At 38.3% G+C, this 22,607-nt stretch overlaps 1 protein-coding gene and 1 long non-coding RNA gene across 2 annotated transcripts; one reads left to right on the forward strand and one right to left on the reverse strand.

Annotated features, from left to right (window-relative positions):
• The first annotated feature begins 14,304 nt into the window (after nucleotides 1-14,304).
• Nucleotides 14,305-18,683, forward strand: LOC142173823 (uncharacterized). The gene is made up of 3 exons (XR_012703181.1): nucleotides 14,305-16,052; nucleotides 16,735-16,808; nucleotides 17,817-18,683. It is a non-coding gene; the product is annotated as an uncharacterized LOC142173823 (long non-coding RNA).
• A 319-nt stretch (nucleotides 18,684-19,002) lies between these two features.
• LOC107772182 (abscisic acid receptor PYL3) lies at nucleotides 19,003-21,421 on the reverse strand. The gene is made up of 3 exons (XM_016591683.2): nucleotides 21,182-21,421; nucleotides 20,295-20,510; nucleotides 19,003-19,569 (listed from the first exon to the last, which is right to left on the reverse strand). Exons 1-3 carry the CDS (start codon nucleotides 21,278-21,280, stop codon nucleotides 19,324-19,326), a joined length of 561 nt encoding a protein of 186 aa, XP_016447169.1. The 5' UTR covers nucleotides 21,281-21,421; the 3' UTR covers nucleotides 19,003-19,323.
• Between the last annotated feature and the right edge of the window lie 1,186 nt (nucleotides 21,422-22,607).

The following is a 22,607-nucleotide window of genomic DNA, read 5'->3' on the forward strand; positions in this document are numbered from 1 at the left end:
GTTTAGTGGTCAGAAAATCACTAATTTAATAAAAAATTTGCAAAAATTATTCGGATTTAGTGGCCCCCTAGCTATTATTGTGCAGTTGAAGTTTATACCTTCAATTGTCAATATGCATAAATATTTGAAAAAACGTGAGGCCATTGCTTACTTTGGTTCACTGTTCGAAAGCAATCAATCTCTTTTTGAATTTTAACACTTGATCTCAGTGACAGGATGACTTTGACACCTGAATAAACATTTTAAGAAATAAAAACCAGAGACTCAGATATGCAATAAAGTGACTAAAATTCATGAGGAAAAAAAAACAGCTACAAGTTTGGAAATCTAAATGCAACAAAAGCAAGTTTTCATAGTTAAATCTTTGAGAACTATTTTCCATTTAGCCCCATTATTCCCTAAAACCCAAAAAGAAAATTGTTTACCCGAAAAACGGATAGAGTTGAATTTATACGTAATTCTAAGGATACGTGATATAAATTAATACAAATTAGGAAAGATATGCAAATGAATATCGAAATTAGTTATAAAAGAAATGAATGTAAACCGAATGAACTAGTTAGCCTAAGCCTTCAAGTTTTATCACCTTCAAATTGAGGGAAGAATGATTGGTAGAAGAAACAATATGACTAAATATCAAAAGCCAAAAAAAAAGGATAGTATTTGCTCTCTTTTCTGTATATCTCAAAAATGAATCTGTGCCCACTACAAATGATAACAACTCTTAATATAGTGGGGGAATTCCATTTTGGATATAATTAAAAATACATAGTGGGGATCCCATGATAGATTAATTAATTAGCTTTTTCTTGATTCAAGCCGTGATTTCTGCCGAGATTCTCCCCTTAATTGCGGCTATAACGATTTTTTTGTTTCTTGGCTTGATCTTGATCTTGGCCGATCTCGATCCTGATTAGTTTCTGTTGCTTGAGCTCGATCTTGGACGATCTCTATTTGTTCGACCTCGATGTCTCGAGCTCGATCTTGGCCGATCTCTATTTATTCGACCTCGATGTCTCGAGCTCAATCTTGACAGATCTCGATCTAGATTGGTTTCTGGGGCTCGAGCTCGATAACCAAACTCCGCATTATGGCTCGATATTACAATGACGAACCTTGGTCCATCATGTTCCAATCTCGAAGGGCAAACCCGATTTTGACCGTATACAGATAGTCCCCTTCTCGGAAAGAAGATAGCGAGAAACGATATGAATTTTCAAACTCCAACTAGATGGGCAATGACATCAGCGACGAGCCCGATTGTGACGTATGCGACAAATGTCCTGTCGGTCCAGTTACCAAGGTATTAAATGCACGTCAGTCGATGGCCGGCCACTACCAGTTTTGAACTGTCGTTGTGAAACCTATAAATAGCCCCCTTCTTCATCATTTCAAACTTTTACTTTCAAATCTTTTTCATTCCAATCTTCATAGTCCTTTGTCTTCTCCAAAGCTCCTTATTTCCAGGTTTTCAAATTTCTTTCCTTGTTCTTCCTAAAACATCAAATACTTCAATTTCCATTCTTCTTTGTTCACAAAAACTAAATGGCCAAAACATCTAAAACCATTCCGCAGAAAGAGGTTGCTTCCTCATCTCGGCCGGCCGGCGAGAAACCAGTGGTGGAGCCACGCCTTAAAGAACTTATTCTCGGAGGAGGGGGGTGTTATTGATTCCGACTTAAAGGTCGAGAAACCTTCATTGGTTGCTGGTCGATGCGAGCCGGTATCGAGATATATATGCTCAATATCCAAAAGCCTTCTTGATCTGGTGAAGAAAGATTGCAATTAGGAAAATAAAGAGGTTGTGATACCGACACCGGAGGAAGCAATCACTACCCATGTGAAAGGGTACCTGAGTGTTTACACTTATCCTTTCATGTTGGGTCCCCTCGATCCGATAATCGTCAATTTCTGCAAGAAATACCAGGTGACCCTCGGCCAAATACACCCTTCTTTCTGGAAGATCGTGGTACTGCTCCGTTTCTTTGTGAGCAAAATCGACGGGCTTCCCTTCACCCTCGACCACCTCGTAAGATTATATAGCCCTGGACTATACCTAGGTGGGCTGCTAAAGATTCAATGCCGGGCCACCAAGGTGTTCACCTCGAGTATAGATGAAGACAAAGATTGGGGCTGGATGGGCCAGTTCGTTCGGGTGAACACCTTGGACCTAATCCTGGCTGAGAGCATGCCATTTCTTGAGAAATGGAATATGAAACGTAAGTATGATCCCGTCTTTAATTTTCGTTTACTGTTTTTACTTCTTCATTCTTTCTTATCAGTGTTTTTCTCGATGCAGTTGTTGTTTGGATGTTGGGTGCGGTTCCCACCTCAAAAACTGGGTCAGGAGCCTGGTTTCGGCGTTAACATATGTCTAGCACGTGTGGCGCGATTTGTCAAAGGGCCAGTGGGAGGCTCGTACTCATGGTAGGCCTTCTTCTTGGCTTACCGATTTGCCTATCGTTCAAGCATGACTTTACTTACTTTCTCCTTTTGTAGGTCTCGGAAAGGATGCGGCTATGAGACCCATGTCCGGTGATGAAGAAGTTTTACAGCCTATCTCAAAACCGGCGAAGGTGATTAAGAGAAAAAGGGCCTCGAATTCCGAGGGTCAAAAACCCAAGAAGAGAGCAGCCCGTAAACCCAAGGGGAACACAATCCCACTGACTATGGAGTCAGTCCAAAGACTAAGGGAAGAAGAAGAAGAAGGTGATTCTGGGCTGGTGGCCCGTGCACGAGCTAGCACCGATATTCAGAAAACTTCGGAACCGGTGCTAGTTGATACTGCTCCGTCTAGGCTCGATGAGGTCGAGGAGGAGACTCCGGACCAAGTTCCTGAGCTGAGGGGAACCGAAGATACTTTACCTCAGGGCGAAGAGACCATTGAATAGGCGGTGGATGCCGATGCATAAACCGGGCTTGAGGCTCGTCAAGATGGAGGCGGCGCTCCAAAAAACCTACTTGGGGCAATAGATATAGGGATTCCCCCTTGTTTCCTTCATTTTCCCAGTCGATGATACGTGACGCTAAGGTCGTGGAGACTTATCACGGGGAGGGAGCCCATGGAGAGGAAGATCCTTTCCGTCATTATTTTGTTGGGGTAGAAGATGTCACCGGTCTGAGTGACTTGGAGGCTCCGAAGAAGAGCTCGGGCGAGGTGGGAGCATCTTGTCTTTTCAACGAAGCTCAACAGGCCCTAAATCGGGTAAGTTCATATTTTCTTTGTCAATTTTCATACTTGTATTTTTCTATCCTTGTATAATTCCTTCTTTTTATTTTTGTAGGTATCTATGCTTCATCACGAGGCGTTTTTCCAATCCTGAGGGGAGAAGAGCCGGTATGAAGCCAAAATTCGAGGGCTTACTGAGGAGAGAGATGCCTTCAAACTTCTCAGTGAGCAGAGAGAAGGAGAAGCAAAAGGACTTCAGGCTGAGCTAGAAGCAGCTCGGAAAGAACAAGCTAATCTGGTCGAGCAGGTAAAAAGAATCTTTGAAGTTAATGACACTGACACGGGCGTGATGGCTAACAGTTCGGTCCCACAGGTCCAACAAAAGTTTGATGTGATTAGGCAGCTTCGTGTTGAAGTGGACGCAGTGAAAGCGGAGGCCGAGGAGTGGAAGAAAAATATGGACTGCCTTGTCTCAGAAAAGGAGGCTGCCCGAGCTCAACTGGCCTCGGCTGAGTCCCAACTCCGAAGCTTGAAAGAGAAGGCCTTGGTGCAAGCCAAGAAAATCTAGGAGTTCCAGTCTCAGTTGGGCTCAGCAACTTCTGATCGAGAGAGACTGGCCATAGAACTTGCAGCGGCCAAATCGGAGGTCGAAATAGCCATGGCTAATGCTGATGCAATGGTGGTCGTCTACCGGTACGAAGCTGAAGTTGCTCAGGTTCGAGCAAATGAGGTTGCCGAGGCTGCTCAGGCTCGAGCAAACTGGGTTACCGAGCATGCTAAATGCCAGTCTCGAAGGGAGACTCTCGAGGAGATCCATGCTCGTGGCTTCGATCTTACAGCCGAGATCGAGAATGCTAAGGAGCTTGAAGCCGAAACCAGAGTGTTGGCCTTTCCTGATGATGATGATACCGGGAGTATGAGCAGATCTGAAAGTGAAGGAGGCCTCGAGGCCGAAGATGCTGCTCCCGGAGAGGACTATGTCCTTTAGGATTAGTATTTTTTTGTGTTTCTTTTAAGATCGTTTCGGTCTTTTGTAGAGAAACTTGATCGGGCCATGCTGCCCTTGTAAATAATTTTTTACATATATATAAAAACTTTCTTCCTTTCCGCCTTATAAAATTATGAAGTTATATTCTAAGATCAGAGGTTTAGACAATTTGATTTGGAACTGAATTGTATAGCCCTTAGACTTTATGATCGAGTGAGTGCTTGCTCGAACTAGAAGTAAGATAACCCTTAGGTTTTTTATTTGAGCGAGGATGGTCTCTCGAACTCAAGGAAAAAACATCCCATAGGCTTTTGTAAAAAGATTGTTTATGGCTTTGTCCCATTTTCGGCTTGAAAAAGTTTTTTATCATTTGTATTTGCGAAACTTGTAATGCCTTGGCATGAAATAAGGAATTGTTCGAGAGTTCGAACAATTTTGTACTCATTAGAGTTTTTTGAGGCTTGATATTATCGAAACCTTTTATGATTTTGCTGGGGGGTAGCCTTGTTATCCACTTTATGAAAGAATTCGAAGGCCTATTTTGTTACAGAATTTGGACGTCTCCGACCCGTGTTAATTCGGTCGTAGCCTATTTAGTTCGGAATTTGCCTCTTGGGCTTATTTTTCCGTTTTACTACGAGCTTGCCCGAAGTGTCAGTCCCCGAGTGGGGTGGCCGTGGCCTTTAAAATCGAGAGTTGCCTAAAAGGTCTTATGATCTCGGAGTTTATATAATTTAATCTAGTTTATTTTTCGGACGGCAATCCCCAATTGTGGGGGTAATTATCCAAAATCTGATCATAATCGGCCCTTAAGCATGTTTACATAATAGATCGAGAATATAAAATTATAAAGTAGAAAAACTTTTCTAAGGTACGAGATATCGGTAAAGAAGAATACTTCTCTTTATAAATCATTATACATGCATACATGTTCTGTGCCAAGGCTCGAGTAAACTACGCGGGCATGGTTCATTTGACCGTTTGGCCCTTACAAATTTTCCTATCGATACCTTGCTGCCATGAAGTAACTTCCTCGCATCAAACTTGATATTCGAGGGCAATGCCTCCCAGTATTCGAGTTTGATTGTAAGGAGGCCTCGGTTACTGTTAAATTGTTCTAAGTTAGCACGATCAATAGTTGCCTCATTAAAAACCTCGCCGGAAAACCCATTTGGGACAAAATGGGTCTAAAGGAAAAAGAGTGCAATGCGTGCTTTCAAACCAAAAGGCTTCATGTTGAAGAATCCATCGTTGTTTCTGGTCGAACACTTGCAAGAGTTAGTTTTGAAAAATAAATGAAAATAGGAGGGGTCGTACCTTAGTAGTAGTATCGTTTTAGGTGTGATACGTTCCAATTGATCGGTAGTTGTTTGCCGTTTATCATGCCGAGCTTGTAGGACCCTTTTTTGATGATTTCGAGAACCTGATACGGTCCTTCGCAGTTCAGACCCAGTTTCCCTTCATTCGGATTTCGGGTGTTAAGGGTGACTTTTCTTAACACCAAGTCCCCGATGTTAAAATGTTGAAGATTGGTTCTTCGATTGTAGTACCTTTCAATCCACTGCTTTTGGGCAGCCAATCGGACGAGAGAGGTTTCGCGTCTTTCGTCCAACAATTCTAGGCTCGTATTCATAGTCTTGTTATTAGACTCATCTGTTGCATATCAAAACCTGATACTGGGTTCTCTGACCTCGACCGAGATCAGAGCTTCGGCGCCATAAACCAATGAGAACGGTGTTGCTCCGGTACTGGATTTCGATGTTGTACGGTATGCCCATAGGACCTCGGGTAGTATTTCTCTCCATTTTCCTTTGGCATCGGTCAATCTCTTCTTAAGATTTTGGATAATGGTTTTGTTGGTCGATTCGGCTTGTCCGTTCCCGCTGGGATGATAAGGTATTGATAGGATCCTTTTGATCTGGTGATCCTCGAGAAATTTAGTTACTTTGCTGGCGATGAATTGTTTTCCATTATCACATACAATTTCGGATGGCATCCCGAATCGACATATGATGTGGTCCCAAATGAAGTCTATGACGTCCTTTTCTCTGACTTTCTCTAAAGCCCGTGCTTCAACCCATTTAGAAAAATAATCAGGCATAAACAAAATAAATTGAACCTTACCTGGGGCCGATGGGAGGGGGCTAACGATGTCCATTCCCCATTTCATGAAGGGCCATGGGGATATGACCGAGTGGAGTAGTTCCCCGGGTTGATGAATCATGGGCGCATGCCTTTGGCATTTGTCGCATTTTCGAACGAACTCCCTTGCATCCTTGTCCATACCAGTCTAATAATACCCTACTCTGATTACTTTGTGGACCAACGAATCGGCACCAGAATGATTTCCACAAGTGCCCTCGTGAATTTTCCGTAGGATGTAGTCAGTATCTCCCGGTCCAAAACATATTGCCAATGGTCCATCGAACGTCCTTCTAAATAGTGTTCCATCTTCGGACAAAGTGAACCGTGCTGCCTTTGTGCGCAGAACTCTCGACTCCTTTGGATCTGATGGAAGCTTCCCATTCTTTAAGTACTCTATGTTTTTATTTCTCCAATCCCAGGTTACACTTGTGGAGTTTATCTCGGCGTGACCTTCTTCAATTACCGATCTCATGAGTTGTACGACAGTCCCCGAGTTGAGTTCGTCATCTTCGACCGATGAACCTAAGTTTGCAAGAGCGTCGGCCTCGTTGTTCTATTCTCGAGGTACATATTGCAAGGTCCATTCCTTAAATCAATGTAGAGTCACCTGTAGTTTATCCAAGTACCTTTGCATTCAATATTCTCGGACTTCAAAAGTCCCGTTAACTTCGTTTACCACGAGGAGGGAATCACACTTAGCCTCTACGACCTTCGCTCCCAAGCTTCTAGCTAGTTCGAGACCTGCGATCATGGCCTCATACTCGGCCTCATTGTTAGTCAATTTTGTAGTTCTGATAGATTGTCTAACTACATTACATGTGGGTATTTTAGTACGATGCCTAATCCGGACCCCTTCACGTTCGAAGCATCGTCCGTAAAGAGGGTCCGGACTCCCGAAGATGTTCCCGATTTTATCAATAGTTCTTCTTCAATCTCGGGTACGAAGGCTGGCATAAACTCAGCCACAAAGTCCGCCAAGATTTGAGATTTGATGACGGTTCGGGGTCGATACTCAATATCGTACCCACTGATTTCTATGGCCCATTTGGCCAATCGACCCAAAAGCTCGGGTTTGTGTAAAATATTTTGAAGAGGATAAGTTGTTACAACATATATCGGATGACATTGAAAATATGGTTTTAGTTTCCTAGAGGCGCTTATTAAAGTAAGCGCTAATTTTTCTAAGTGTGGATATCTAGTTTCGGCCACACCTAAGGTCCGACTGACATCATAAATAGGGAATTGCATACCTTGTTCTTCTTCGGACCAAGACTCCACTTACCATTATCTCCGAGACAGCTAAGTATAGGTAAAGTTGTTCGTCCACTTTTGGGGTATGAAGCAACGGCGGGCTCGATAAATACCGCTTTAGTTCCTCCAAGGCCAGCTGGCATTCCGGAGTCCATGCAAAATTGCTCTTCTTTTTAAGCAGTGAGAAAAATCGGTGGCTTCTATCTGAGGATCTCGAAATGAATCGTCCTAGGGCGGTTATCCGCCCCGTCAGCCTCCGCAAGGCGTTTACATTATCCACTACCGTGATATCCTCGATAGCTTTGATTTTATCGGGGTTGATCTCGATTCCCCGATTGGACACCATGAAACCAAGAAACTTGCCCGAGCCAACCCCGAATGCACACTTTTCGGGGTTGAGCTTCATATTGTACTCCCTCAGTATATCGAAAGTTTTCTGCAAATGCTTTAATTGGTCCTCTGCTCGTAGGGACTTAACTAACATGTCATCAATATAAACTTCCATTGATTTTCCTATTTGTTCTTCGAACATTAGGTTTACTAGGCGTTGATAAGTTGCACCAGTATTTTTTAGACCAAATGGCATTACGTTATAACAGTAGGTACTGTACTTAGTGATAAATGAGGTCTTTTCCTGATCCTTCGTATTCATATATATCTGGTTGTACCCGGAGTAGGCATCGAGAAAACTGAGAGTCTCGTGGTCGGCTGTGGCATCGATCATACGATCGATATTAGGCAAAGGAAAAGAATCCTTGGGGCATGCTTTATTCAGGTCTTTATAATCTACACACATTCTAAGTTTGTTTTCCTTCTTAGGGACTACCACCATGTTTGCTAGCCATTCAGGGTACTTTACTTCTCGAATGGATCCTATTTTGAGAAGCTTGGTTACCTTGTCCTTGATGAATGCATATTTGACCTCGTACTGGGGCCTTCTTTTTTGCTTCACCAGATGGAATTTCGGATCCAAGCTTAGTCTATGAGTGGTGATTTTCGGTGGGATCCCTGTCATGTCAAGATGGGACCAAGAGAAACAGTCCATGTTAGCTATAAGAAATTGAATATGCTTTTTCCTGAGCTCGGGACTTAACCCCGTGCCCAGGCATACCTTTCGTTCGGGAAAATGTTCGATTAGTGTGATTTTCTCCAGTTCTTCGACCGTTGATTTGGTAGCGTCAGAATCATCGGGGACCACAAAGGATCGAGGGATCCCATAATTATCATCTTCGTCAGTCTTCTGCTTCTCTAGTTGGGTCGAGGCTGGAGTTTGTGATTGCTATTTGGTATCCCATTTTTCCGTCGAATTTGATCCCTTTGTCGATGAGAGTGATGATATTGGAATCACTTCATCGACGGCAAACATTTCCTTTGCGGCTGGTTGCTCCCCGTAGATTGTCTTGATTCTCTCTGGTGTTGGGAATTTTAGAACCTGGTGAAGGGTCGAGGGTACTACTCTCATGTTGTGGATCCACGGCCTCCCGAACAGGGCGTTATACCTCATGTCGCCCTCGATCATGTGGAACTTTGTTTCTTGGATGGTCTCGGCCATGTTTACTGGCAGAATTATCTCGCCCTTAGTAGTTTCACATGCCATATTGAATCCGTTTAGTATCAGGGTTACGGGCAGGACCTGGTCTTGTAGCCGAGTTTCTCTACAACCCTCGATCGAATGATGTTGGCCGAACTACCTGGATCAATTAACAGACGCTTAACTTAAGTTTTATTCATAAGTACAGATATTACCAGTGCATCGTTATGGGGCTGCATGATTCCTTCTGTGTCTTCGTCATTAAAGGACAAGGTTCCTTTTGGTATGTAATCTTGAGCTCAAGATCGCTTCTCTCTTACAATCGACATCTTAGTGCGTTTAAACACTGGCCTATGGGGGACATCGATCCCTCCGATGATCATGTGGATAATGTGTTGTGGCTCTTCTTGTTCGTTTTGTCTATTGAACTCTCTGTTTTTGAAATGATTCTTGGCCCAGTCACTTAAAAATTCTCGAAGGTGCCCTTCATTGAACAACCGGGCTACTTCTTCTCTAAACTGCCTACAATCTTCCGTTCTGTGGCCATGGGTACCATGATACTTGCACATTTGATTGGGATTTCTTTGGGCTGGATCGGTCTGCATAGGTCGAGGCCATTTAGTATCTTTGATGCGTCCGATAGCCGATACGATGGCGGATGCATCAATGTTGAAGTTATACTCTGACAATGGCGGTGCTTCCTTAGGTCCGGTATGCCTGTCGAAACCATTCTTGTTCATCAGCCCTCGAGATCTTTGGCCTCGATCACTTCTCCTTTCACATCGTACGGAGTTGCGTTCTGGTTCGCTACCCCTACGATTTCCATTATACGGTTGGTATCGGTCCCTGTTCAACCTCGGTTCTCGGTCGATGTCCCTCTTGATAATGGACCCAGAAGGGGACCCCAACTGGTCGTCTTCGACTCCAATCTTCGATTGATATCGATTATGTATATCGGCCCAGGTAACAGCCAGGTACTCAATCAAGTTATGCTTCAACTGTTGCGAAGCCATTGAGCTTCGTTCATTTAGTCCTTGGGTGAAAGATTGAACGGCCCAATCGTCTGTGACCGGTGGTAGATCCATTCGTTCCATTTGGAAACGAGATACAAACTCTCTTAGCATCTCGTTATCTTTTTGCCTTACCTTGAAAAGGTCCGACTTCCTAGTCTCGACCTTTATGGCTCCGGCGTGTGCTTTTACAAAAGAATCTTCAAGCATGGCAAAAGAATCGATATAGTTAGGTGATAAATTATGATACCATATCATTGCTCCCTTTGACAGTCTTTTCCCGAATTTCTTTAATAATGCGGATTCGATCTCGTTGTCCTCTAGATCGTTCCCTTTAATGACACACGTGTAAGAGGTGACATGTTCGTTGGGGTTAGTCGTTTCATTATATTTGGGAATCTCGGGCATACGGAACTTCTTGGGAATCAGTTTTGGAGCTACACTTGGGGGGGAAGGGCTTTTGTACGAACTTTTTGGAATCCAAACCCTTCAATATTGGTGGTGCCCCAGGGATCTAATCAACCCTGGAGTTATAAGTTTCTACTTTCTTGTCGTTTGGTTCAATCCTCTTCTCTCCTGACTCTATCCGTTTTGTCAGTTCCTCGAGCATCTTTATAATTTCGGGGTTAGTCCCTCATTCTTGTTCATTTGACCTTACTACAGTCGGCCCCGTTCTGTGGGTGACTTCTTGGGGTAGACCGGGCTCAGGCCTGCTTGGTGCCTGGGTTTGGCTTTGCAACTGAGCTATCGCTACTTGTTGAGCTTGCAATATTTCGAAAATCATACGCAGACTGATCCCGTCCTCTCCAATATTTTAGGTATTTCGAACTACAGATCGAGTTCCACCATGAATGTAGTTTTTGGGGCCAGAATGTTGGTTCGCTTCGATGGCCACATATGAATTAACGTCAATTGGATCCACGGCCCGAGTCCCAACGGGGTTAACGGGTGGCCTTTCATCCCCGGGCGTCACGTTGTTATTCTCATCTTGATGGCCAGATTCGTTGTCGATAGGTAGGGCCATTAACTGAGAGTTCGTCATTTTTAGCCTGAAATCAAAGACACTTCCAAGAGCAAGTGTAAAATAGTGTGCGTTTTACATAGGTTTGTATCAAAATAACCACTATTATCCTTAGCTCCACGGTGGGCGCCAAACTGTTTACCCGAAAAATGAATAAAGTTGAATTTATATGTAATTCTAAGGATACGTGATATAAATTGATACAAATTGGGGAAGATATGTAAATGAATATCGAAATTAGTTATAAAAGAAATGAATGCAAACCGAATGAACTAGTTAGCCTAAGCCTTCAAGTTTTATCACCTTCAAATTGAGTGAAGAATGATTGGTAAAAGAAACAATATGACTAAATATCAAAAGCCAAAAAAAGGATAATATTTGCTCTCTTTTCTGTATATCTCAAAAATGAATATGTGCCCACTATAAATAATAACAACTCTTAATATAGTGGGGGAATCCCATTTTGGATATAACTAAAAATACATAGTGGGGATCTCATGATAGATTAATTAATTAGTTTTTCCTTGATTCAAGTCGTGATTTCTGCCGAGATTCTCCTCCTAATTGCGGCTATAATGGCTTTTTTGTTTCTTGGCTCGATCTTGATCTTGGTCGATCTCGATCCTGATTGGTTTCTGGGGCTTAAGCTCGATCTTGGCCGATCTCTATTTGTTCGACCTCGATGTCTCGAGCTCGATCTTGGCCGATCTCTATTTGTTCGACCTCGATGTCTCGAGCTCGATCTTGACCGATCTCGATTGGTTTGTGGGGCTCGAGCTCGACAACCAAACTCCACATCATGGCTCGATATTAAAGTGACGAACCTTGGTCCATCATGTTCCAATCTCGAAGGGCAAATCTTATACAAAAATATAGCGGAGAAGCAGCCAACTCTTTTTTTTTTTATTCAAATTTCGTGGGGTAAATAAACAAAGAGAAGAGTTATAGGAAAAAAAGAAACGTGTGGCAAAGTAAACACAGTTTATTAGCTGTTAGGAATATTGCAAACAAAGACATGTTTATTAGCTTCATTTCCCATTAAAGTTTGGGATTAGTATCTAAAGTATCATACATAATCTATATCTATACTATACTAAAAGTACGAAAACTCTTAGCAAAATATCGTTCGTCTTTTTTATCTTTTAAAAATAAAGTTTACATTGGGCAAATTTGTAATTTAATTATTTTTCTAATATTAAAGACTTCAAAGTCGACTAAAATTTTGGTTATTAATTCTTTCCTTATTTGAATTAGGTAGAATTTTCTAATATTTTGAAATTTAAAATGACTCTACTTATATATTCTTACCTTATTAGACTTACGTGAAATACAAAAATAATCTTTTGTTATTCACTTTCAAATTACAAAAGAGAATTTCTTTTTCCCGTGGATCCGAACCCGTGATAATTTTTAGTTCCATTACGTTTAGAAATCTTTATGTAATTTCTTTTCATCTTATGCTTTTTCCAAAGTACTACAAGATGGCCCCTTAATTCGTTTAGTATTTGCATTTTAATTATAATCTAATTTTTTATAATTTAACATTGCTATGTTATTTGGCCAAAAAGTGAATAATCACCTTAACTTAAATAAGAATAACAAAATTGGATGGAACTTTATATAAAAATTTGAAAATAAAGATTTATTACTCCATCTGATCCATAATAAGTGACTTTTTGGCCTTTGGCACATTCCTTAAAAAGAATACTAACTCCTAAAAAAAGGTATTTTGACTAAATTACCCTTAATTAAAATTTGCATTGAGATATGTAAATAAGGGCAAATTTTGAAAAAATAAAGTTAATTTCTTCTTGATTAGACAGGACACTTATTTTGGACGAAAATAAAAAGGTCGAAAAGTCACTTATTATGGACCGGAGGAAATATATAATAAATTCTTAAAAGATTATATTCTATATTTATTCTAAAATAAATAAAGTTGGAATAAATTTAAGTTTGATAACATAGATTTAGACGAATTGAATACTTTTATGAGAAATTTTTTGCTTTATTGAGTTAGATATATATGATCAATAATCATTATTTTCAAAAACTTATATTTTTTCTTAACTTTTATTTTACCACTCAAATACACTTGTAATATAAATATTTATGTGTTTTTCTTAAAATCTACGCTTACTCATACGGGGTACACGCGCAAAGCGCGTACTCTAAGACTAATAGCACACGAAGACATAACTTATAATACTACAGGACTTTAATCTGAATATTTCTTTTTGTGTCTCTCCCTTTATCTACGAGTTTTGCGAGCATCGCAAGGAGAAAATATATTTTGCTCATTGTAGAACTTTTTCCATAAGCAATCAACTGGAAAAAGAGTAATAATTAAAGTTCTGAATTCTGAAAATTTATTGACAAAGCTAAATAGATAGAGAAATGTAACTAAATTAAAGAACTCATTTGATTAATCAAATTATATCCAAGATTCTTGGGACCATAATTTTCAGCTAATATTGCAAAGCCACTATTGCAATCAACAATTCCTAAGTACCATTGTTTCCAATTAACAACAACGCCTCCCAACTGAACCAAATGTAGTGCATTAAAAAAAATTAGAGAAGCTAGGAAAAATCTCACCTTTCCCAGGAAAAAGAAATAAAAATGTATAAAGCTCCATTTCATGGTTATCAGCAACAAATTAATTTTTCAGCTCCTTGATTTCTATAAAATAAAAATCTTAAGTTACCTAACTACATGATATTAGAGTATCATCTAAGATATAGCCAACTTTTATTAACTTGCTCAACATATGCTAAGAGAAGGTGTTGTAACCGAACATGTTTTGCCCTTTGCAAGATGAGTAGTATATCCAAGAACTATGAGATTCTCGTTCTTCGTAGCTAGTCTAACAAATGACATTTGCAGATCATATGGAAACAAATAGGGGAGTCAAATAGGTGGGTTGGGCTGAATTTAAGGAGTCAAAATGAGTTAAGTCAATAAATAGGTAGGTCAAATGACATTTGGGCAGAAATGGGCACTTTGAACGTCTATTCGTATTGCAAAGGAAGACAAAGTATGCCATTTTGACAACTGTCTGTGATAGATAGGAATAGGAACAAGATAAAAGATACTGTAGTAATAGAAATGGTTGAAAACTAGTACTCTTTTTAATAAGAGTGTTCCAGTTTCCTCTACTGTAATTCCCTACAAGGCTGGGAACAAAAGTCCTCCTTAATGTCTCATTCCCACCAACCTTTCATTAAGCTGTTGTAATATCCTCAAGACCTAATTCATATTTCATAATTCATAGTCAAACTCAGCATAAATACTAGAGCTCAAAGCCCGGGAAAATATCTCTTTTTGAGATCGGAGAGAAGTTGACAGTAGAGTGGAAAGTAGTGACTACGAAATTGAAAGAGATATTGTCCTAATTTTACATAACTACCTTACTATAGCTCAGACAAGGTACATATGTGACATGGACTCTGGTTATGCATATGTACTTGATACCTGCCTGTACATATCCAATTCAGGTACATGTAGTTTTTTGCTAATTTTTTGTTTATTATGAAAAATCAGCACAAAATACTCAATTCAATGAAAAGATATACATCTGATAGCATTACCTACACACTAATTTACTTGTTGAGGTTGAGCAGTCTCAACTTCACTACAGGATTTGTAGATGATCGCTATTTGCTGGGCATTCCTAGAGTTCAACTCCCTGCACTTGCGGGAAAAATAACCCTTTTTGTGATTGGCCAGGAGTTGACAATCAGATTGTTTTTTTTCGCTGATTTTTAGTGTATATGAAAAACAGCACGAAAGACTCACGTAAACCAAATTCAATGAAAAGATAGAGCTAACAGTACATCACAGAATACTACACTATAGGATTTGCAGGTGAAAGTTGGTTGAACTGACATATGGTCATCTACTTGGAAAACCAGCCAGCATCCCCTCAACTTGAGAAATTAACTGAATACAAACTTATCTTTAAACTTTTATCTTATTCTAAACTTCACTCAATCATCCAACACTATGGGTCCAAAGCTGTCTTTTTTATTAACCCCATTGGTGAATATACTCTGATTGTTCTGATTTATATGTTATTATTGCTATCTCGGCCGGGGGAGGGGAGGGAATGTAATAACCCAGCTGGTCGTTTTGAGTAATCAAGTCTTATTGGCTCAATCCCTATTTGATGCTTTCCGTATGTGTATTTGTTGTTATGCGACTTACTGGGATAGTTGGTTTGGTTTCGGGAAGTATTTGCTACGTAGGATCAAAGCATATGAAAGATTACGACGACAAACAAGGGAGGATCATCCATTGCGAGATTTAAGATGGTAAGAAGTTAAAGTTCCTTAGAACAGAAACATATAAGCTAATAGGAGTATTTGTTAGCTGAAATGGTTTCACTGAAGAAGGAACTATGTACTTTCTTAGTATACACCACACAAGTCTGAAATAACAGTGAAGGTCAGAGACTCAAAGCAAACATATCTATATAATTATATAATCCAGGGCCATAAGCCCGGTGACGTGGCATGACTCATTGACCAGCAATTGCCTTTTCCATTTTTCTCCGTTTTATGGAATTTTCTCCAATATTTTACCCAATTACCTCATTAATTAACCAATAAAACCCAAAGAAAAGCCACCGATTAACCTTCTTAAACAAACCGTTTCTACTTCCTTCGTTGATAATGGCAGCCGATCAAATTCAACCAAACCGTGTCTTTTTCCTTTCATTAATTATTATGGCAATTGCGAACATTAATCTCTCTTCCCTCTCTTCGATTAAAGATCTATAATTAGCGATGAACCTACGGAATAATGCTTAAAATTCAAGGCATACTAACGTTCATCATAATCATCATTGAATAGCAAAGGAGAACATGAAAAGGACCAGCAATAGCGAAAAAGCACAATTAGGTTGCACCATGGATCCTTCAATAGATTTCGAGAAGGTACACTCTTTTTCTATTTATTCGTTTCATGGTATATACAATGCGCAAACGACACCCTTTTCACCAATTATTACGTTTTGGCAATTTGTGTATTGGCTTAAGTTGGATTTCTCATAACCAAAAATATATATATATTTGCTCGATTAAAGATTGATTTTTTGCTAATTAGAATTGTCTGTGGAAGAGTTAAATAATTTGATAGGAGCATAATAATTATCACTGATAATTTATTATTCAAACTCTTCGGTAGTCCCCATTTAACTTTCCTTGAAACATTTTTTGTCAGGTTTATATATTATAAACCTTGCAGTATGGTCAATCCAGAACAATGATTGAATTAATGAGATGTTTTACTCCTTCTATAGTTAGTTTATCAGACATTTTTGTAGAATATTTAGAAATTTTGATCCAAAATATCTGCTTCAAATATAAAACCCGAGTTATTCTCGGAACCGAATATTATAATATGTTATAATATATGTCCTCTATAACAGCACATCACTATAGTAGCCAAAACAATTCAGAACGAATTAGGCTGTTATAGAGAGATTTGGCTGTATAATATTCTTCACTTTTTGCTCTCTTCATATTTTAATAGGGAAAACGATGTTGGACTGTGTTTTCACTATATGTTGTCACCAAAATTTCAATCTTTTGGTCACTTGGCTTCACTTTCTTGCAGATTCGCTTAAAAATTGGAAGCGAATTTTTTTTGTGTAACTGGAGCAAAACATCAGCCTCTATCATCATTAATTTGTAATGTCTTCCTTCTTCACTCTTTCTTTTTTAGTAAACTTCTTGTATCGAGATCTACTTCTATTTAATTACTTTCGGTACTATTGGAGTTATGCATATGGCTCCATTAGTTTTTATTCTTTCTGGCTTGCAGATAAGAACAATTTTGGCTCGCATTTTCTAACTTATATTTTTCTTTGCGGTGTCTCTATTGGATGCTTTCTGTCACTAGATCGTTCTCAGCTTCTTCTATTCGAAGGCATCAGATTGTGATGCCATATAATGCTAAGCCTAAATATAATGAGTCAATCTTCGATACTTCTTTAGCCTTTTTTTGTTTTCCTATGGACTTTCAAAGAATCTTTTCGTTTGTTGGCATATGAAGCAAACAACTTAATGTTTGACTTTAATTTTTCAATAAATTCATGCATCCTATTTCATAATCATGCTGTATAATCCTGGTCTATACCTTCCTAAATAAAGAATTTGCACTGAAGTTCATTTCAACTGGAGTTTTCATCTTTGGTTTTCCTTTATAATTGTTTTTCATGAGTCTTGCGTTTCCTCATAGAACTTCATTCTTCATAGTGCTCAATTGCCTATTCTACAACATTCCAAAGAAAATTCGGATTACCACTATCCAGCTTATAACATAAGATATAGAATTTTTTTCTAAATATGTGGAGTAATATGGAGTTTATTCTGAAAAATATGGCTTGATAATGTCACGATGTCCTCGGGCCATGATTATTACATGTACTTGGTTTGCAATTTTTTGTTCAAGAAAGATCTATCAGATGGCGCAAATAAATAAATAAATGAAGTATATTGTCTGATTTTATATGCCATTATGCAAGTGGCTAGGGAAAATAACTACTCTGCCATCCGCTGCATTGTTTATTATCCGATACCATTCTTCTATCATAAGTAGTCCATAATTAAATATTTATCTTCATTTTCTTTCTTGATAAATATTTTGTGACTTTATGGATATAACTATTATCCTAATTCTGAACCTGTTCAATGTAGCTCTGAACATATTAGGAGCATATACACACGAGATGAATGAGGAGGATAAAAAAAATCTGAAATGGTTTTGAGGGTCTGCATTCTTTGTCATGAGGTTGCAGAGTGTGTGTTCTCGTAATCATTTAGTTAGAAGTTTTAGCTTCCTTTTGATGCTAAAGAAGAATATATTTGTTTGAAGACTTTTTTTTAGGGTACATAGCTCCAAAAATTATAGTATACCTGGAAGTTTTGATGAAAGTATGACTGAGGTTTACCAAGCAGAATGCAGAGAATGTAAATTTAAATGGAGGAGTTTGATGAATGACCACAAAAGTCATATTTCAAATGGAAGTTGAAAGTCACGCTTAATGTAAGAATGAGATTACAAAATCAATGGTCAAAGAAAAATTGGCTTGTATTGCCGTATTGGGAAGCAATGATACATGCTTTCTTTTATCCTACTTGCGTGGATAATATAGTAATATGTTTTAAACACACGTTATTTTGATCTTATTAATGAGGGCTACGGATTACTACAAGACTAACATCATATAGAAGGTTTAGGGATGAAACATAAGTAAATGAGGAGGAATACATGGAAGATTTATGCATTATGCTGCTGGAAAATGAGTATTTTTCTTTTCTTTCTGCCCTTGAAAACTGTAGTTTGTCTTGTGAACATCTGGAATGAGCTATAGCTGGAAAGTATTCAATTATATATCAAATTTCTAAAATCTAACTCCCAGTGTTCTTTTGCATTACATTTAGATTCCTCTAAATTTGTTTCTATTACGTTCTGCTGGTACAAATTTGTTCCTGAATATAGTGCAACTTTTCTTTTTTGTCTTTCTAGACTAAAGTGTACGAAATTGTTCGTAGATTCATTTACAAACAGTATATCTTTCTATAATTTTATATGGAATCAATGCACAACCATGAGAATGCTACAATATTCAATCACTAATGTATACCATTTTCGACTTTTATAGGCTTTACTTATATAAATACTTACTGTTTTATTGATATACAATTTTGTTAATTTTTTTTGGTGATATTGCGAGTTTTGTACCTAACAAGAGAATTTATATTTGTATATAATGCATGATAATTGTATCTCTTCTATCTCGATTAAGTTTATAACACGATCATATGACATATTTACTATTTTCTGTAATGACCGCGCGAAGCGGGAGAATTTCACTAGTTATACAATAATAAAGGAAACTACACTTATATACAAAACTCTGGAAACAAGCTGCAATACAAACAGTCTGTCCATAATTTTTGCAAGCTAAAAGTTGCATTTGCCAGATCAAAACAAGTCCACGAGCACTTTCCCTACAGAAGTATTTACAGATATGAAAAGAACCTCAGCACCATCTTAAGAACAGCGAAACAAGATAGTAGAGGAAAAAGCAAAACCTCCATAGATAAAACTTGCACGACAACAGGGCACAAGCCCCGTTTATGCATAGAAGTCGAGACAGATTACAAGCAAAAGCAATTTCAAAGAGACTAAAAAATTCTTTCATGTCTTGATCTGGTTACTAGACGGCCAGTTTACGCTGATGGGAAGACCTCCACCGTGCATTGCCATTCTCTCTGAGACATCAGCAAGTGATTTCAGGTTGCAGTTGATTAGGGCCTTCACAAAGTAGCAGGTCTCCTCGTGAGTGTTGCCTTCAGGCACATCTACCATAAATGACTCAATCACCAGTGTCCCCGGTGCACCATCAAGTATCTCCGGATGGACTGTAATAACTGAAGAATAGTTCTGCAGAAGTTGATAAGAGTAAAACACCAGGTTAGTATGCTTCGTATTAAGACAGGTATAGCAGGCAGCTTAATTAAGAAAAGACTCTGCACTAAGATTTTGCAACTTCTTGTTGCAAAATGCAAGTGGACGAAAGCTGAAATGAGTAATGTCGGATGCAAATTACCAAACATTACAGGACATTGACACTACTGCAGACACAACGACTAATAACCAAACCCACCATAGCAATGCTGATACAGTCTAGAAGATGCAAACAACAAAAGATTAGTTTAATGACTCCATTAGTTGATTGGTAGATGTGTGTGAAATTCTTTATCACACTTGATCACAACCAGTAACTGTTAAAACCACTGAAGGATAATGAAAGATCCTAGAATAGACATTGACAAAGATAAAACACTTGGTACCAATTCATTCCATATCTATAACTTTCTAACCAAGCATATCTATGCACAAGTTTTAAAGATCTTGTTAAGATCCAAATTGGTGGAATAGACAACATTCCAAGAACTGATTTGTTTCCTACTTGGGAGTCCGGGCATGCATTACTCTGCTTATATGCTGGATCCGCGCTACTCAAACCCACCTCACCCTCTTGCAGAAGTGGAGCAGCACAAGGAAACTTTTTTGCTATAGGATACTTCTAAAAAGCATTTGGAATGAGCTAATCTTCACCTACATATTTAACAAAACTGTATTATGCTTCTAGAGCAAACTCCTACCTTTAGCCTGTGATCACCACCGACGATTCTGATGCCAAGAATGTGCTCTTCGTCATCAAGAAGTTCCAATCTTTCAGTGCTGGTGGTTGCTGGAAGACCTGACTTAACATTCACCTCTCTAACACTTCCAATCCTAAGATCACCCTTCACAGTACACCTGCTAACAAATGGCTTATACTTCTGAGGCTGATCGAATCTCCTCACCAGCGACCAAACCTACAAGTAAAACAACAACCATAAAAAATCAGACTTTAAAACTCAAATGCAAAAACAGAGAAACTCAACGTATAGCATATTATAAATACTTGCAAGGAAAAAAACAAACAAAATGGTCATAAATTTCAAAAGCCTTATGTTTTCTTTCTTACCTTTATAATTGTTTCTTCAGTTGTTTTTTTTTTTTCACAGAAAACTGCCTCAACCAAGCAAGACGTTATACAAGACTTTCCACAAACATTTTGAAGAAACCTTACCAAACAAATTTTTTTGGTTACAAACTTTCCGCAAATAGACAAACCTTTTATGAGTAACTCAACTCTTCTAAAACAATAGCAAACAACGTACCAAAAATTGGTATCCCCATAAAAAAGAGAAGATTAAACAAAAGATATCAGCTTGATAACAAATTAGAAATACCCAATTTCCTATAACTAGAAATAAATAAAAGAAATCCACCACAGTTACGATATTCATTTAATTCAATCTCTCCATAAGAAATCCTAAAGAACCCAAAAAATGAAGAGGAAAGATTCTTAACATATTGCAAAAGCAAGATTAACCAGAATTCAAGAGAATAAGAGGAAAAAAGACTAGAGGTTAAAACATCAACAAGAAGCAAAAATTCATAACTTCTACAGACATCTTAGGAATAAAGATATGATATTTACAATATCAACTGGTGCTTTGATGTGCTTAACAATAGAAGAAGAACACTGGTGGTCACTAGGCTGATGACTATGGTATCTTGTTATAAACTGCGCCTCCATTTTCCTTCAAGAATTCTACTTCAAACCCTCAAAATTTCTAGCTTTTCAACACAACTTGAACTTCTACAAAAAGCTTACTGAGTCAAAGAGAAATAGAGAAAAGATTGAGAATTGGTGGTTGTTGGTTAATTGGTCTGTGATGAGTCTTGACTTTTAAGTCTATCAAAGAAGTAGTAGAAAGAGAGAGATCTTTGTGTAAGCTATCATTGTCAGACAAGCAAGCCCACTAATAACAGCCCATAGGCCCAAAACTTATTCCTATCCAATGGGCCCACTCTTACATAATTGTACAAAATTAACTAACTTATCTCAAATGTTTATCCTTTTTAAGTAAAAAAAATGAAAATTATTGAGTCCACACTTTTGAGTTGTTCTGATCATGTCAATCCTTTCTATCAAAATTTGTACTAATGAACTTGACCATACAAGTTTGCTCAAATCAAGATAATACTTTGCTAAATAAAATTTCTAATTTAATTCTTTTAACATGTTTTTCTCAAGAATTTTTCGAAGGAGGGAAGTTAAATGAACCAAACTACGCAAGGGCCTCATGTTTTTCAAATATTTATTTATGCATTTTAACACTTAGAAAATATAAAATTCAACTGAACAATCGCTAGTCTAGCCTTCTTCTTTTATATCTGTAGTAGTATTAGTACGTAGTTTAGCATTTTTTATTTTTAGATTTCAGAGTACTACGTGTTGTTTCTTTTTCTTCGGTCATTTTATTATTTTATTGTTGTTGTTGTTCCTTTCATGATTTTTATATTATCGTATTTACTTTTTAATATTGTTGTATTTATGTTTTTCTTGAGCCGATAATCTATTGAAAATAACTTGTTGTTGATATTGATGTTGTAGTTGTTGCACAATAATAAACTAGGACGCCACTAAATTCGAAAGGTTTTCTAATTCTTTTTTTAATCTAATCAGTGATTTTCTGACCACTTAACTGTTTTTGCAATAAACCAGTAAGTATTGGAAGACATGAGCTAAATTACTAAACCAACTGAAAAAATCAACTTAGGAAAAATGGGAGAATATGATAAAGTTGTTGTTACTAGAAGGTTGGCCATGTGTCCCATATGTAGAGCATAAAAGAGTGGCCATTAAAATGCAATGTGATTTGCGGATCATAACAACTTCAGATGATAAGTTAAACAATTTTGTCTTTTCCACTGTCTCACTCCCACCGCCATATTCCTTCACCATCAACTTAGGTTTTGAGGATTTCAGAATATTCCAGCGACCATATACTCCTCTAGTGCATTTCTCTAGTTAGGGGCTTACTAATCATACAATTTTAAGGTCAATTTAATCATTATAA

Source organism: Nicotiana tabacum, chromosome 19, assembly GCF_000715075.1.
Source record: "Nicotiana tabacum cultivar K326 chromosome 19, ASM71507v2, whole genome shotgun sequence".
Lineage (NCBI taxonomy): Eukaryota > Viridiplantae > Streptophyta > Magnoliopsida > Solanales > Solanaceae > Nicotiana > Nicotiana tabacum.

Coding starts and splice junctions, on each gene's coding strand:
- LOC107772182 (XM_016591683.2), bottom strand. CDS start 21,280: ATGGAGGCGCAGTTTATAACAAGATACCATAGTCATCAGCCTAGTGAC. Junction 20,511..21,181: donor TCAAAGCACCAGTTGATATT/GTAAATATCATA, acceptor TTTTACTTGTAG/GTTTGGTCGCTGGTGAGGAG. Junction 19,570..20,294: donor GTGGTGATCACAGGCTAAAG/GTAGGAGTTTGC, acceptor CAACTTCTGCAG/AACTATTCTTCAGTTATTAC.